Here is a 17,720-nt window from a genome sequence, read left to right on the forward strand (position 1 = left end):
TGTGGCACGTGACAGATCAGGAAAGGGACAGGCAGCACAGTGGTAGAAAGGGCAAGGAGAAGGAAGCTGAGCAGCGGGATAGGGCAGGAAGCACCAGCCACTCTTGGGCAGGGAAAGGGGGTTGGAGTGGCACGTTGGAAGGGTGCCAGGCAAATTTGTGGAACGCCTGCCAGAAGAGTTGCCCCCCCCCCCCCCCCCCCGTGTTGATCTAGGGAACAACCAACGTCACCCCCTGTAGCAGCTAAGTGTTTCTTGGCAGGCTCCCCTCCGAGCATTTCCCAGACCATCCCATCCAGAGACTGCCCAAGAACCGTCCTTGTACGCAGCAGTTCCACCCAGAACAGTTCGAGTGCTCTTTACTATGAGGATTTTTGCCATCTTGTTTCTAAACAAGTTTTGAAATTTTATTTCCAGATTGGTTCTTCTGATCATTTACATTCAGACAGCAGTGGTAAAAGGCACATGAATATCTCAGCAAGATTGCTACTTATTAAGTCTCCTTTCCTGGAATAGCATCAATGCCACCAGCTCTCTGAAATGCATAATGCTGCGCTATCAGATTTGGGGGAAGCAGATGTCTTTGTGATAGTCTTGCTTCATGGAGAAGCAACAGCAGGCAGACTATACACCTTTGGAATAATCTCTCAAGGAACAGATTCAGTCTGAAGGAGTCCACCCTGATACTTCTCATTTGCTATTGTAGTAACATTACTAAAATAAAAACAAAAAAATGCCAAGCGCTGGACAAGTCTTCAAAAGATCTGAAAGTATGAATGTTTCTCTCCACAGCTCCAGAAATCGGGCTGAGGACCTAACTAGCCGTGGCACTTTGAGAAGATTTGTCCCAAAAAGTCAACAGACTGAACAACTGTTATTTCCTATTCGAAATACAGAGAAATTTGAATTCACAATGATCACAAGCACCAGCCCACAGTAATCACTGGCAACAGCGAGTTTTTAACAGTAACAGCTGTGCTTCTGATGTGGGACTGAGCATTGTGTTTATGGCAATTTTTGAGGCTCTTCAGGACTTTCTCTGCCTCTCTTAGCCAGGTAGTATTGAGACAAACACACCTTTAAATCTCTTAAACCCACAAGAAAGTCTAAGGTTTGTTTAAAGGGTTTGTTACAATTAGCATTACCAGTGATGAGACAAGCACCCGCTCCAGCTCAGGTCAGGGCTTTATTGTGGGAGGTGTTATACAAACATTTAGCAAGGGGCAGTCACTGTCCCCAGGAATTTATACAGCAAGTAGGCAAGACAGACAAAGTGTGGGAGGGGAAGCAGAGGCACAGAGAGGTAAAGTGACCTTCACAAGGTCACAGGTCAGTGGCTGAACCAGTCTCCTGGCTCCCAGGTCAGCACCCTACTCCCTGTACCACATTGCCACCCCACGTAAATTTGTGGTGCAAACACAGAACTTCGAGCCTGATAGTACAGAGAACTTATCCTGGCTCTTGTGCTCTATGGCCCTGGACTGGCTGATTACCCGTGCCTTAGTGTCCAATATGCAAAGTGGAGGTGTCACTCCTGATCTTCCCTGTGTGTCTGCGGCTGATGCAGTGCTCTGCATTTGAACAGCACTCTCAGGGCAATGAAATCACCTAATCAACAGGCCTCCTACAGAGTCGCAACAATTACCAATTCCATTCCACTCTCCCAGTTCAGCTCTACTAACCTCTGTTCCAAGCATATTATGCTCCTGGAGGCTTAGCAGAAAGTGTGCTGCCAACACTACTAATCTACTTAGACTGGAAACTCCCTACAGCAAGAACCACCTTTTTGCCGTGTTTGCCTAGTGCCTAACACAATAGGATTCTGGCCCGTGACCGTTGTAACTGCTAGAATAATTATTTTTAAGAGCAGATTGGACAGACACTTAGCTGGCATGTTTTAGTCAGGGATGATCCTGCCTTGAGCAGAGGGCAGAACTAAATGACTGTGAGGTCCCTTCCGGCCCTACTTTTCTGTGATCCCGTCTCCCATCTCCAGATACAGCCAGAATCTGATGCCTCAGAGTAACATGTCCACAGTAAATCCTAAACAGCTGTGAGGCCATGGCCTCAAACCTGGGATCTCAGCCTGCCTGGCACAGCCACTCATCCCAGCCTGCCACCTCTCTGGCTGACCATTCAGGTCAAGCAAACCAGCCAGAAATTTCCCTCCGGGTCTGGTCATTCACTCACTCTCTGCCACCCGGGGTGGCCAGCCAGGGTCTACTGACCCCACCATCTCTTCCCATATAAACCCCTGATGCAGAAGAGGAAATGTCTGGGCAGCAGGGCTTAACCTGTACCCAGACTGCTTGACCCCTGACTTGTGCCTCTACCAGCTCTGACTAGTCCCTTGGCTACCTGACACAGCTTGCCCTTGGACTCCATGTTCACCCTGACCCTTCAGCTTCCTAAGCCAACTCCTGGCTTCATCTCCTGGCTACCCGACCCAGCTTTCCTTCTGACTCCATGCTCTGCCTGACCTTCCAGCTTTCTGACTCAGCTCTTCAGATTGACCTCCCAGCTTCTGGCTTCCCAGATTCTGCATATTCCTTCTGATCCTGATTGCTCCCCCATGCCTCAAAAGATTCCCAGACCTGGCTGCCCATGAACTGGCATGACCATAGCATTTGCACAGCAGCAACAAGAACCAGAATCAGCTGCTTCCTGCAGTACCTGCACTTGGGCATGCTGGTGGGGCAGCAGGGGGAACTCTATTCTGACACATCACCCAACCAAGCATACCTGCAGTTATGGGGTGCGGAATTGCTTTAGGGTGTTGCCTTTCAGATTAAAAATAAAGTACATGCCCTTTCCACACACAGACTTTATAGGTCCCATAGCACTTCAAGAGTAAGGGTGTCATCCAAGGTTCATGGCTGATTTGCAAGATGTATCATTACCCTTTGCCCACCCAAAATTCCTCCTGTACTTTGGGTTTGGTATAATAATCTTCTTCTCATTCCATCCTAAACTGTTATACAAAGTACAGCAGAGGATGGCTGCATGTTTTCATGCTCCACCCTGTAAGTGGCTGCATTTCACTGATGGGGGAAGCAACTCCCCTGCACCTGTCTGTAAAATCTGCACAGTGCTTCAGGATGGTTGGATGAAAGGTGCCAGTGAATATCAGCTATTAGGGCTGTCACCTAGAATGGATCTTTGCAGTGACAGCCTGTTTTAGCCTCACAGCCTTGTCACGGACTTGTCCAACTCACTATTCCACAGCACGGTCCCGGCAGCAATGGAAAACATCAGGGATTGTTTAAAGTGCAGTTAAAGTCAGGAAGCTCTAAACATCCCCAGCAAGGGTTCTCTTTCAACCACCTCCAGAGCAAATTGTATCAGTTTACAACTGTAAAGGTGATTTTCCAATGCAGCACCACAACCTCAACCTACGATTTGGAAACTCAGCTCAGTACCTTCTGCCTCTGATATCATCCCCAACAAGTAAGGTTCCTGCAGCCTCAGCTGCCCAAGGGAGAGTCCCACCTGCTCTCCCACCCCAGGGGGCTCTGCAGGGCTAACAGGAGGACAAGCTGCGTGTGTTCACTAGTGAGCAGGGTGCGACTAGAAGATACGGAGGGGGAGAGGGCAAGAAGGGGCTGTGGCATCATTATGTTTCTGACTGTCTCTGGCTGTGTCTGACAGCTCATCCTTAAAAACTGTCATCTCTGTGTAAATGTACGTGCGTGTGCATGAGTGTATATGAGATCTCACTACCAGTTGGGAAAGTATGTGCATGAATATGTACCCATGTCTGTGCAGAACTCTTGGCTGAAAAAATGAATGTGTATGGGCAAGTGGTGAGATAAAGAGGAGGTGCAGACGGGTCCCAATTTATGCTCCAAGAGTGGAAGGGCCCCAAGTAAGGTCACACACACCCCTGTAATCCCTGTGTACCTATCTCTCTGGAATGACTCTCTCTTTCCACTCAAGTAGGAGAGGACAGATCCTGGCCACAAGGCATTACATGTGATAGCCAAGTTGGCTTCTCCATGCAGCTGCAGGTTATATTCCTAGATAGCAAAAGCCACAAGGGGTTTCCATTCATCTGCCATGGCAGGATCCCTTCCCAGCACCACTTGCTTATTTTGGAAACCCACTAAGTTTTAGCTCCAGGTGCCACAAGTGGCTGACAGCTGGTGTGGGCTGGTCCTGAACCCAAGTACCATGTTCTCAGTACCATCACCTCTCCACAGCCCTGCCCTGCTCACTGCTCAGGGTAAAGTCTGGGGTGGAGGAGGTTTGTAAGCTCTACAGCAAAGGATGGGGCAGGAAGATCTGGTGATATAAGACACATCTCACCCTCCCCGCCACTCACCTGTACTGTGCCTGGAAATGGTTCTGCACAAAGCTCTGTCCCTTGGGAAGCTGGGAGGCTGGTTGGGTGCTTCCAGAGCCATCACTCTCATCAACATCAGGCTGAGGCTGCAGAGGGAACAAAGAAATGAATGAGATTCGGAGAACATAAAACAGCTGGTAAAGATCATCAACGCTTTGCTAGTAGCACCCCCATACTCTTTGTTGCATCCCATTCCCTCTGGGTGTTATCAATAATTTCTCCTAAAAGAGAACTTGCCTCCAAGCTCATCTCTGCCTCTGCTTCTCCACAGCTCATGCTTTGCCTCCTGGTTTCTGACCCACTCTAATACAAACCACTTGCCCCACAACACTGTTACAACCTACAGAAACTCCACTGTGGAGCAGCTCCCAAATCAGCAATTCCATGTGTGCCCATCTTCACTGCAGAGATAACAGAAGTGGTTCGCACCCGGGTTGGCAGTCCCTAGGTCTGAGTGTCCACACTGAACAGCCTGGTGATCAGAGTGACTATCCTCACAACTGCAGCAAGCCTCACTTCCCTGTGCATGTCATATCTCACTGTTTTTAGCCAGTAGAAACACCCTATAGTTATTTTGCAGGGAACTGTAGGAGAACTTGTCTGTCTTTCTGGGTTCATGGGAGAATTGTGGGAAGGCAATGGAGGTCTAACAGCACTTGAATGACTTATCCTATGTCCTCATTGCAAACTGGGTAGGTTACAAGCTGGAGGGAAAATGACTCACGCTTCCAGCTGAGCCAACCACTGCAAGAAGCAGATTAGGAGCAGCAGCCAAAAGCCCAGCCTATACTTTAGTGAGAAGGAGCCATGCAAGAGCAAGGGGAGCCTTGGGAGATGTCAAATCTCCGGGGGATGGAAATCACACTATGCAAGAGGAACATGATATTCAAACACAGAGAAGCACAGAAGTGAGTGCTTAGGGGGCATACAGACAGCCCACAGTTTGCCTTTCACTCTGTACCCTTAAGTGACATGCCTAAGGCTGCTGAGTTCCTACAAGAAGAAAGATGCACTGGGAGAGATTTATGCCCAGCACTCTGCACACTGAATGCCAGGCAATTTTGCTCCAGGAAAATACTGATCAGCATGAGGGAGTGGAAGGAAGAGCAACAAAAGTGACTGGAGAGAAGAAGAGGGGCAGGTGTGAGGTTTTGGCCAGGATGTAGGCAGCCGGACCATCAGAAGGCCGCTAGCAGCGACCTGTGGGTCAGCAGAGCAGGGGCATGGGTTACTGGAGCTGACGGGAGATCCAAGAAATGTAATCTGAGATGTAAGCCGAGGTCAGGAGCTAGGAGTCACAGAACCAGTGCTAAATTCCACAGACGATCTGAGGTCAGGGTCAAGGAAGCCAAACTGAGTCAGGATGCCGGGGAAGCCAGAGAGCAGGGCCAGAGCTAAGGTTCAGGGGAGAGCCAAAATCAGGGTCAGAGAAAGCCAAAGCCAAGTCAGGAGCCAGAACTGGAGAAAATGAACACAAAGCTTACCAGAACAGACTGAGGCTGTGTGAAGACATGTCTGCAGCTGCAGGCATGCACAAAGGGGTGAGTGGCACTTCCAGCAGCCAATCCAGCTGCATTGAGTTGGACCAGTTGCATTAGCCAGGGATCAGGGGCAGATGAGGTAGCCAGGAAAACTGTTCATAAGACAAGATGGATAAGGCTGTAGATACAGAGGAGGGAATAGTCTGCATCAGGGCAAGGGACACACCACTAAGAGCTGGATGGTGTGAGGCCGAGTGCTCAGGGCTCTAACCTGGGCATCTAGGCTGGGTTCAGTTCTGGCTCTGCCTGTCTGTGCCTTAGTCTCCTAATGAGGATAACAGCACTGCCTGCAGCCCAAGGGTGCTGTGAGTATAAATAGACAAAGGCTTGTGAGGCACTAAGCCATTGTGGTGAAGATGCTACAGTCAGATGTGACCCTCATGGTGTCTCCAATTGCTGGGGCACCTGAACTAAGAATGCCTCCCATTGATGCTTCTTGCCCTTTTCCCCTCCTGGATGGAGCCTACATAGCTGAGTTAACAAGGCTGATTCTCTCATCAGGGTCTGCTATGGCTGGAGATATGCTAGCAGCCATGATTCCCATCCCCAGCACTGCCAGGAGCAGTCAGCTCTCTGCACCAGCAGAAAACAAAGGAGAGGGAGGCTTCATTTATAGGAGTGGAATGCATAACCAGAGAGCAGTGAGGAGCAGGGAAGTGATTTTACCTCTGAATCTGACAGTGGTGAATACAGCATGCAGGTCTGGGGCCCACATTTGAAAAGGCATGCCAAGATAGTACAATGAGTGCTTAAAAGGGACGAAAGAATGGTTCAAGGACTGGAGAAAATGCCTTAGAGACAGAAAATACATCCCTTACATGGAGCACTGGTAGTCAGCAAGGCTGTGGGAAGTGGTCCACAGATGACTCCCCTGCATCTTTTCTATCAGAAGTCTGAAGGTAAGTGCACAGGCTGGTCTATGACAGAGGCCGAGGGTTAACAGAGGACCAGATGTTCAGAAGGTTTGAGATCCACTGCCTTAGAGTGAGATTTCAAGAGCCCAATCTTGTTTAACTTAGAAGATCAAGGGGTCACTTGATTCCACTGTATAAGTACCTCCAGGGCAAGAAAAACATTAAGTGCTAAAGGGCTCTTTAATCTAGTGGGCAGGGGCATAAGAAGTTGAAGCCAGACAAATTCTAAATCAAAGTTAGGCACAATTGTTTTAGCAGCAAGGGTGACTAACCACTAAAAAAAGGCCAAGAGAACTGGTAGATTTACTATCCCTTGGGGCCTCCAGATCAGAATGGATGCTTTTCTGGAAGCTTCTTCAACAAATACAAGTTAATGGACTCAATACAACATACATGGGGTAAATCACAATAGCCTGTGATATAAAGGAGTCAGACGAGGCAATCTCATGGTTGCTTTGTGCATTGATGAAACAATTAAATTAACAAAATCCATCCATGCGTTAGCACTTCTCATCCCTCTCCTTGCACAGAGAAAGTGACCAGGGTTGCCAGGACAGTTTAATAAAGGAGAGATCCAGCTCAGGTGGGTGACACTGCAGCTCTGAGACAGCAATGCAACACATATGAAAAATCCACCCCAGTGAAACCCAGCAGTCGGGCAGCACAACTCAGCAGGAGTCAGCAGCTCACACCTTCCCAGGCACCTGCTGCACGCAGCAGGCTTCTCCATGCTGCCAGCTGTCAATTCCAAACTCCTCTCCTGAGAGCTGGGTTGGTGCGAAGGGCAGGCGAGAGATGGGGAACTTGCACGCGAGTATGTGCAAAAGAGAGAGAGTGCATGTGCGAGGGTGAAATCGTGTGTGTACGTGTTTCTCCGCATTGTGCACCTGTGCTTAAGAGCTATTCTGTGTGCAGCACGCACAAGAGAAAAATTGTTCCACGCACTAATTAACCTTAAGTAAATGATCAGAAAAGGAGCATTAAATAAATGTATCAACTGGTGTGAATTTCTGTAAGGCAGGTGTGAAGCAGGACTCTGCTAATAAGGATATAAAATAAAGACTACCTTGCATTTCCCTAGCATCCCTTCTATGCACCTTTCAAAAACAGCACTGAGCTCAGCTATTGTATTCCAGTAAATGTGGTTCCAGAGGGGAAATTGAGGCACAATGATAGTAAAGTAACTTACTCAAGAGCTGATTGGCTGACAGATCACCCCAAAACCCAGGAGTTTTGAAACCCAACTCCCTAGTTAACACCACCAGGTCCAATAGCCAGAGCCTTGCTCATATATATGTCTGCAATTGCCCTGATGAACCAGTGGCCCTTTTCTGTGCACACTCTAATACTGCCATCAGAAGCAACACCCCAGAAAGATTTAGGGAAGCACCAGGTGGATCTGTAGTTGTGGTTCCAGACTGTATCACACAGGCAGTGGGAGCAGACTGCAATTTCATCCAAAGACGTGATAAATCTTTGTTGCTCCTGCTGTACAAAATTGAAGAGCAGAGGCTTCAGGCAACTGCTGGTGTTTATAGCTTGTGCTCAAGTGATGGCAGCTAACGCTGTCGGGGAGGTAGAAATTATCTGTCAGGATTCTAGAACAGGGAACTCTTCAATACTATTCAACTGGCAAATGCCTTCTGGGGTCATTGCCTGGAGTCTGGGAATAGTCAGTGCATGTTAATGGCATGCTTAAAAGCAAACAGCAGCTGCATTTACAATCCAGCCAACGGTGTCACCCAGACCAACACTGGCTGCCAAACTTCAGGGCAATACTGATACCAACAAACTGCCCAGCTCTGCTGAAGATTAGCAACAGGGAGCATCTAATTCAGCCTCCTAGGGAAATACCCCAAAGAGAAGAGGCTACAGGGAGTGCTCTGTAGGGTCACTATGATGAGGTTGCCATTCCTGTTTAACTGAGGTTGGACTCCTTTGCTGTGCTCAAGAGTGAGATTTGCTCCATGCTGGAAGCCTGCCAGAGGAGACAGTGAAGACGACACCTGGGTGGTTTCAGTAGGGGCTCAGGCTCCTCTAAGGGCTGCAGAGAACCTTTAGACAAGGGGTTGGCACCCCATGGCCCACAGGCTGGATACAGCCTGCAAAGGGATTGTATCTGGCCCGTGAAGCCAGGACAGCAGTGCCAACTGAGTGTCAGGGTAATTCAACAGCATTTGGTGACACATGGCAGCGGGCCAATTGCAGGTGGCGGCTCACTTCAGACAAAGCTCTGGTAATTCAAACCACAGCTGCTCAAAGGTTGCTGTAGGTCACTGCCACTGGATAAGCTGCTTGGCTGTAGGCTTCAGCTGCCCTGCACTGTGACACATTCCCTCCAAGCTATATGCAGAATAATTAACTCAGGTGAGAGATTACCCAGACCTGAGAACTGTGCAGTCTAGGAAAGATCATGTGCCAAAGATCCCCACAGAGCTACCTGCCCAAAAACACCCATTAAAGAGGTACCCTCCAGAGAACCAACCCTATCAAGGATGAGATACAGCCCCACTTGCACAAATCTCCCCAAGTCTTCAGTCTGTGCAAACATGTGGTTGATGCAGTGTCAAGTAGCCAGGAAAAGCCAGGCCTGCTGGATGGGAGGACAGAGGTCTGAGAAGTGGAGAGAGAAAGCCTTAGCCACAGATCCAAGGCTCCTGGGCTTGGAAGAGGCTTTTCTAATTAACTTAGCCTCAGTGGCAGGAATAAATTCTAGCACTATAAGAGGCTTCGGATTGCGCTTCAGATCTGGAGAAGCTTCAGACGCTTTGGTGTCCAAAGCAGCATGTCTGGATCGAAGCGCTGGCTTCGTCAGGCCTTCCAAAGCGGTTTGGAGCTTTCGAACTGCTTCGGAAAAGCTTCGGAGCCGCCTCGGAGATCTGGCCATAGGGTATAATGGGGAATCAATGAAATATCTATAACTTCGCTGTTTTTTGTCTGATTCAGATGAAATTTGCAGGAATAGTAGCCCCTGGTGAGGCCACAAAGCCTGCCAAGTTTCATGAAGATTGGTGCAGGGATTTGGGGGGACCTGCACCCCAAATTCTTGAAAGCAAAACTCATGTCATGTCTATGTGTTACACCACAGTGGTGAAAACTGCAGGGGTGGTGGCCCCTGGTGAGGCCACAAAGCCTGCCAAGTTTCCAGAAGACCAGTGCAGCAGTTTGGGGGGAACTGCACCTCAAGCTGCTGACAGGCAAAACTCATGACATAGATGACCGTGTGTGTTAAGGCGCAGAGGGCTGAAAACTGCAGGCGTGGTGGCCCCTGCTCAGGCCACAAAGCCTGCCAGCTGTCAAGAAAATAGGTGCTGGGGGAGGCTGGCTTCTGAGGCCCTGCACCTCTGGCTGCTGATGGGCAAAACTCGTGACATGGGTGACACTGTGTGTGTTAAGGTACAGTAGGGTGAAAGCTACAGCTAGAGGTGCAGGGCCCCAGAACCCAGAAGCCCTGCACCGATCTCCTTGACAGCTGGCAGGCTTCGTGGCCACAGCAGGGGCTAGCATCCCTGCAGCTGTCACCTCCCTGTGGTGTGACACATACACATGACATGAGTTTTGCTTTCAAGAATTTGGGGTACAATTCCCCACAAATCCTGCACCGATCTTCTTGAAACTTGGCAGGCTTTGTGGCCTCACCAGGGGCTACTACTCCTGCAAATTTCATCTGAATCAGCCAAAAAACAACAAAGTTATAGATATTTCCTTTATTCCCCATTATACCCTATGGCCAAATCTCTGAGGCAGCTCCAAAGCTTCGGAGCCACTTTGGCTGGATCGAAGCGGGAACCGGGTCCGGAGCTCCGGATCGAATCTCTGGCATCTGAAGTGGCCGGATCCGAAGCCGGATCAAATAGCTGCGTACTCGCACAAGCCTAATAAATTCACCGTTCAACTCCTTCTGCAGATGTCTATTGCAACCAACAGGTTCACTTGGCTCGTAGGCTGCTATTACTGGCCTCGACCACTACATTGTAAGCTGGACCTCGTAGTCTTTGTGGGATTCACCTGTGCATTAAACAGGATCCTAGGCAGCAAAGCCTTTGCAGATCTTTGTGTGTATTTTCTGATTCCAGTGGCTGTGCTTTCCCCTTCCCCTAGGCTGTGGGGTCAGATACCTAAAGTCTGATCTGCATAGCAAAAAATGCTACTTTATCTGTATCAGACCTGACCTGTGGGGCTCCCCATGGGTCTGTAAATTCAGCACTGAGGGAGTAGCGGCAAATAACACCAACACTGCTCCCCTGATGCCAAATTTCCAAGCTCCATGTGGCAGGATCAGGCCCCAGCCAGCATGGCCCCATGCACCACAATCGGGCCCATAGATCTGAACCCAACACCTCTCATCCAGCCCATGGGGCCAAATGTTGGGCACTACTGCATATGTCTTATAAACACACACACACACACACACACCTTTTTGAGTGTAAGAGTGAAGTGTGCCATCTAATTTAATCCACAAAAAGTGTGTCCAAGGTATGAATACTTTGGGAAACATTGGTCTTAGCTCTTCCCCACTGTTGAAGGAGTTGTGAGAGACTGGGGCGTGAGTACCAGACAGTTAAACCACCACAAGTGCCAGCGTAAGCAAACAAGTAATAAGAGGGCTTGCGAAGCCTGTAATTACAGATAATTACATGATTAACATTAGCCATTCAAAAACCTCTCATTATTTCAGCACTCTTCACTAACTCTGTAAACAGAAAGGTTGAGTTGGACAGTGAAGGCTCCTCTGGGTCCCTGCCTCACCCAACTACAAACCCTTAACACCCCTCTGCTACAGTGGGGTTTCTTCTGGTAAGCAGAGGGTCCCCAGAAAGCATCATGAAATGGACCCAGCCCTCACCTATTACCAGGGGTTCCCAATACATGATGGTCTCAGGAGCATCGTGAGCTGTGGCACTGACTCTAGAAAGAGTCGATGCACCAGTGCCCTAGACTGGCGTCACAGGGCTGGCCTCAGGCAGTGGTGGGATGGGACAGCTCTGGGCTGGTCTACACCAGGATGCACTAGCTAGTGTTCTGGGTCAGTGCTGCAAACTGCACCCTTTCCATAGGGATGTTTTTGAAACTCAGTGCCACAGCATGAAGCACGACTGATCTGGTGGCTGCTGCTCAGCCCCAACTTGGCTCTGACCAGCTTGCACAGGGTACTCAGCCTCCTTTGCCCTTTTGCTCTGTGCTGAGGCTGACAGGCAAATCCTGAGGAGAGGTCAACCTGCAGCCTGGCTAAATGATTTGGAAGAGCCTGGCCTGGCACTGGGGATGTACCAGAAGGATTTCCCAAGGTAGAGAGGCAGCCACATAACAAATGGACCCCAAGAATCAAATCAGGGCCAGGGTGGTGTATGTGAACCTTAGACTGCAGGACAGAAGCATCACTGCAGAAAGCCATTTAGCCCGAGACAAAGCAACAACCCCAGGCAGCACAGCAGAGCCAGAGCTGCTGGCCATGGGGTTGGCTTTGCCTGCACTGCACCTGTCAGGGGCAGAACAGTAATCACCAGCTCTTGTGCAGAGTTGATCCTTCATATGATCTCAAAGCACTTTACCAAAGCACTAAGGCTTATCCCTCATTTACTGATGGGGAAAGTGAGGCACATGCAGGAGAAGCAACTTTCCCAGTCACCCAGTAGGCTTGTGACAGAGCCAGGAATTCAACCTGGATTTCCTGAGTGCCACTCCTACACCTTACCCCTAGGCCACAGGATGACAAGGAAGGTAGCATCATCCTGTGGGCAGTGCACTGGACTAGGCTCAGGGTGACCTGGGTCAATTCCCAGCTTTGCAGTCACCAGCTGTGAGGCCTTGGACAAGTAACTTCCACTCTCAGGGCCTGTTTCTGAGCCTGCCCTTCTGCTAGCTGGTCTCTTTTCAACTGTGAGCTCTTTTGAGACAGAGATCAGGGCCTGACCCCAATGATAACCTTAAGAGATATCAGCTTGATGGGAAATAAGCAACCATGGATCCCAGTGATGGTTGCTAGCTCAGAGGAAGGTAGCCAAGGTATTGCCATAAAAATGTTTTTGACAAGTGACACTGGCTAAGAGCAGAGGCACATGATGGCCACAGACTACACTGAGCCCCCTTACTTGCTTGAGATGGCCCTGTGGCTGGCAGCGTCAGCAGCAGATGAAGGTAGAAGGGGTAAAAACAATGGGCACTTCTTTGGAGGAAGACAGCAGAAAAAACTGGCCTGCTTTAGCAGGTGCTCTAAAAGCCCAGCCCTAAGCACCTGCCCATTTCATACTGATGTCCAACTTGTATTTTCCTGTTCATCTCCATGTCCCAAGAGAAGCAGCAGTGTCTGGTTGCTGTGGGACATGATGCCATCGCCATCATTAACACCAGCAGCGGCACACAGTGATGGGACAATCTGTGTCTTACATCCCTGCCATGGTGGAGCCTGAAGCACCGCTTCCCAGACAACACGGCTGCTTCCTATCTGCCTTGCTGGAAACACCTTACCTTGGAGAGCCTGCGGAAGTCCAGGTCACCCTTATCCTGGGCTTCATATGCTCATTTATGCCAGTGCCTCCTGCTGAGCTGGCAGCACCATGCACTGCCATAAATGGCACCATGAGACCCTGGGGTAGTGACTTGGGCCCTCAGCTTGGAAGTCGGAGGGTAGCTCACCTCGCTAGCTACCAGAGCCCATGACAGGAAACCTGCAGGGACCTCTGACTTGGAAATAGCTCTCTTCCCCACTTTCTTCTTCCAGGACACCCCTTGATTTGTGACTCAATTGGAGGAGACACATGCCTCCCTCAATCCTGACCAGCCCAGCAGTCCCAGTCACTTCTTCACACCGCCATTGCCCAGAATGAGCTTTTTGCATTTGTGATGAGGCTGGAACAGATGGTGGAAAGAAACGTGTCCATTAGCATCCCCTATGCTAGCAGCCTGATGGCTCGGGAGGCTGGGCTGGCTCCAATGAAGCACTCACGTCGGAAATGGCACATCAGGGGGCATTTGCTCCATGAGAATTGTGATCAGGACACCATGAGCTGCTCCCCATGACTGTCCAAAAGCAGCCTGGGAAACTGGCTCAGCAGTGACTCTCTGAGGGAAGCACTCTCGCACACCCTCTCTTTCACTGTTGCCCACGTGACCTGGCTGATTATCACGCAGCTGCAGCACTCTGCATCTTCCTCCGAGGCATCAGAAGCTGACTGTGGTGGAGGCAGGACAGTGCGTGAGCTGGGGTCTGATCCCATCTGACAAGCCCTGTGTACCTGTGCTTTAATCTCTCTTCACTTGCAAAATGTACATCGTTTTCCACCGATGCTCATGTCTCCTTCTCCTTGCAGGCATGCATCTGGGTGCATGCCAATCTGTTTCTGCTTCTATCTGTCTCTTTGTTAATCTGGAGCTTTGCCACTATGATATTGCAAGAAGTAGCACTGCAATCATTTCCACCCCCCAACCTGCCATCACATCCAGCTCACAACAAATAGACCTTTAAAATGGAGCAAGTCAGAGCTACACCTGAGAGCATGTTTCAGACTGGAGAGCTGAGGTGTGGGGAGCAAGCAGCCGGTTACTATGAGGAAAGAGTTATATTAGGCTTTCCAAATTACAGTATATTCTCTAAGTAATAACTAGTCTGACAATATCAGTAATTTCAGTTAATTACACAGGGGGAGGCAATTTGGGTGCACTGCAGTTGAACACAAATCCTTTCACGTGTTCACTACAGCTGGGCATTTATGTTTGACGGGAAGAGGTGGTGCCAGGTCAGCATGGGTGGGCTGGGACCATTTGGTGCCTGCGTGTATCTGGGGAGGGATTTGGTTTAGGGTGAACATGTATATGTAGGGGTGACTATGAGGAAAATGTGTAAGTGTATATTCAGAGGGGACTTGCAGTTCATTCTGCTTATCTGTCTACAGACACATCATGCACAAAGACTGTATTTATTCTGCCATTTAATAATGAGTCCTGTCTTGTGTTGCTGGTATAACAGATTGGATTCTAGAAGAGGTTGTGACTGGAAAATAACTTGTCATACATGGAGGTTTACCCACCAAAGCAAACACTGACAGACTCTATGTACCCAGACAGAAAGAAGGGGGTTGAGGAACACTACAGATCTTCTGTTTAGGCAACACTGAGCCCTTTCAAAGTATCCCAAAGAACATAGTATGCTGGCTGTTATAAAAGTAGTGCGTAAAGTGAGAACTGTGGGAAGGAATGAAGGAAACCCAAGCAGAGCATGAAGACGATTTGCAGAAGTGGGAAACAAAACTCCTGCACCAAAGTGAATAAAAATTATTAGGAATGTTGATGAAGATGCCTCAAAGGGCTAAGGACAGCTTGCATAAGCCCATCTAATGCCCTCATTACAGCTGCATGAGATCAGGCTCTTCACACAAACTGCCTTGGATACCACATTTTGAAAATTGGTGTAACACAGACAGATGCAATATGTATATGGAGACTAGAATACATACTATCACTAGTTGTTTGAGGCTGGCACACGGTGTGTACTGGGAAGGGCATAATCAAGTGGCTGGTGCCTTTCATTGGGACCTGGGTGGGCAATACCACCTCCCGAGGGATCAGAGGTGGTGGAAGCAGAAACCCAATTCATTAACAGAAAATGATGAAGCAGAGATCCTTTGGGATTTCACCCTGTAACTAGAGAGGACAGTAGAAGGCAGCAAACCAAAAGTCCTACTGATTCAGAAGGCCACAGGAACATACCCACAAAAAATCATTATCACAAGCACTGTTTAGCTATGGGATAAATATACACAGCAGAGAAAGGAGAGAAGATTGGCAGATACCTTCTCCTAATGCAAAAAAACAGGGAGAGGAAAAGCTAATGAATGTCATAGGTGCCCGGCACTGCCCAAGAACTCTCTCAAAGGCCTGGACATTTCCCTGGGTCGATGGAAAGTGCAGTGGAACCCACTAAGGATAAGGTTTTGACCAGCGCTGAGGACCCACATTTTCCAGGCACGTTGGCTCAGCATCACTGAGGAATTCAGCCTTAAGCTGCTGTGCTACACTCTGGCACCTGAAGTCACCACCACACGTGTGGAAGACCAATTTGGTTCTCAACTGTTGCATGTGAGAATGTGGAAACAGGACCCCAGACACCACTGAACCCATGTTTGCAGTACGAAATCGCTAGAGTCAGCTGCTCTTAAGATGGCTGCAAAGGCTATCAGGCAGCAGCTGCAGTGGCTCGAGAGTAGTGCATGTTTGCAGGCATCAGCAATCCATTCTGCCTCTGCTCTTATTCACTAAGAACGTCCTGTGTATCACTTCTGATGTCCCTTCCACACCCACAGCCAAAGGGCCAGGGAAAAAGCCAGGGCTCAGGTGGGTGGTGCTGTATGGGCCTTGGGCACAGCTCTCTATGCAGAACTGACATCTGGATCCTTCTGCACTTGGACTAACCTGGGGCAGCAGGTCTGTCCGCCTGTCAGTCCACCTTGGAACTTAAACCGTACCCTTCGTGGAAGCGTCCAAGTCCCCTGCACGTACTTACATGCAGAATAATACCCCAGCTGCTCCTGTTAATGCTGCACTCTGCAGAAGTATGAAACCTGGACTCACCACAGTCCACCTAACCACTGCAGATAGGGTCTGTATGAAAACCAGCTAGAGGAAACCTCTTCAGGAGGCAGAGGAGAGAAGGCTGGCCCCTAAGTCATAGGCCAGACCTGCTAAAGAAAAGATTGGCTACCTCTGCCTTCATGAGGGAAAGCCTACTGGAAAGAGAGAAGAGATGTTGCCCAGGAAAAGGGAGAGAGGAAAGTGCTGTGGGGAAGAGGAGTGGGCTGGTGCTCTGTGCTTTCCCACAATCGTGCTCAAGCAGAAGGAACTGCCTGGCTGAGCAACGCAGGGCCGGGACAGTGCTGGAGCTGGAAGTTCAGCAAGAAGCTGTTTCTGTCTTGTCTGAGGAAAACAGAAAGCCTGTGACTGCTTTATGGCACTTGGGGTCTGTGGCCTGCGGGAACTTTTCCAGGCTTGCTTTATCTGTCCATAAGGTGCAAATCTACCCTACTTTCTACCTGACTTCAGATTAACATGGCTAATGACATCTCCTTGCTGCATCTTGCCCAGGCTGAGGGAAGGATCACTTTTGTGTCTGCCTCTTGTTGGATCTGTCTTGAAAGGGTTGTGACACAAAGGCCCAATGGGGGCAGGGCCCCAGGACTGTTGGTAAAGGGCTCTGTGCTGCTGGGAAGGGTTTTCAGAGGCGATGTAAATCAAAGATTCTAAGCATTTTAGATTCATATAAAATTAGGGCTGGAAGGGATCTCAGGAGGACATCTAGTCCAACCCCTTGCTCAAAGCAGGACCAGCCCCAACTAGATCATCCCAGCCAAGACTTTGCCAAGCTGGGTATTGAAAACCTCCAAGGATGGAGATTCCACCACCTCTCTAGGTAGCCCTTTCCAGTGCTTCCTCACCCTCCTAGTGAAAAGGTTTTTCCTAATACCCAACCTAAACTTTCCTTGCTACAACCTGAGACCATTGCTCCTTGTTCTGTCATCTGTCACCACTGAAAACAGTCTAGCTCCATCCTCTTCCAACCACCCCCCCTTCAGGTAGTTAAAGGCTGCTATTAAAACCCTCCCCCCAGCCTTCTCTTCTCTAAACTAAATAAGCCAAGTTCCCCCAGTCTTTTCTCATAGTTCATGTCCCCCCAGCCCCCTCACCATTTTTGTTGCCCTTTGCTGGACTCTCTCCAACTTGTCCACATCCTTTCTGTATTGGGGGGCCCAAAACTGGACACAGTACTCCAGATGTGGTCTCACCAGTGCTGAATAGAGGGGAATAATTACTTCCCTTGATCCACTGCCAATGCTTCTACAAATGCAGACCAGTATGCTGTTAGCCTTATTGGCAACAAGGAAGGGGACCCTGTTGACTCATACCCAGCTTATTTGTCCACTGTAACCCTCAAGT

The 17,720-nt window shown here is 49.3% G+C and overlaps 1 protein-coding gene across 2 annotated transcripts in view; it reads right to left on the reverse strand.

The window, feature by feature from the left end:
• USP43 (ubiquitin specific peptidase 43) overlaps window positions 1-17,720 on the reverse strand; it is a 201,955-nt gene that overhangs the window by 131,816 nt on the left and 52,419 nt on the right. For both annotated transcript variants that reach the window (XM_059732202.1, XM_059732201.1), the window contains one exon: window positions 4,319-4,425. In XM_059732202.1, coding sequence (XP_059588185.1) covers window positions 4,319-4,425 — 107 coding nt within the window. The remainder of the gene's footprint in view (window positions 1-4,318; window positions 4,426-17,720) is intronic.

This window comes from Alligator mississippiensis, chromosome 8, assembly GCF_030867095.1.
Source record: "Alligator mississippiensis isolate rAllMis1 chromosome 8, rAllMis1, whole genome shotgun sequence".
In the NCBI taxonomy this organism is placed as follows: domain Eukaryota; kingdom Metazoa; phylum Chordata; order Crocodylia; family Alligatoridae; genus Alligator; species Alligator mississippiensis.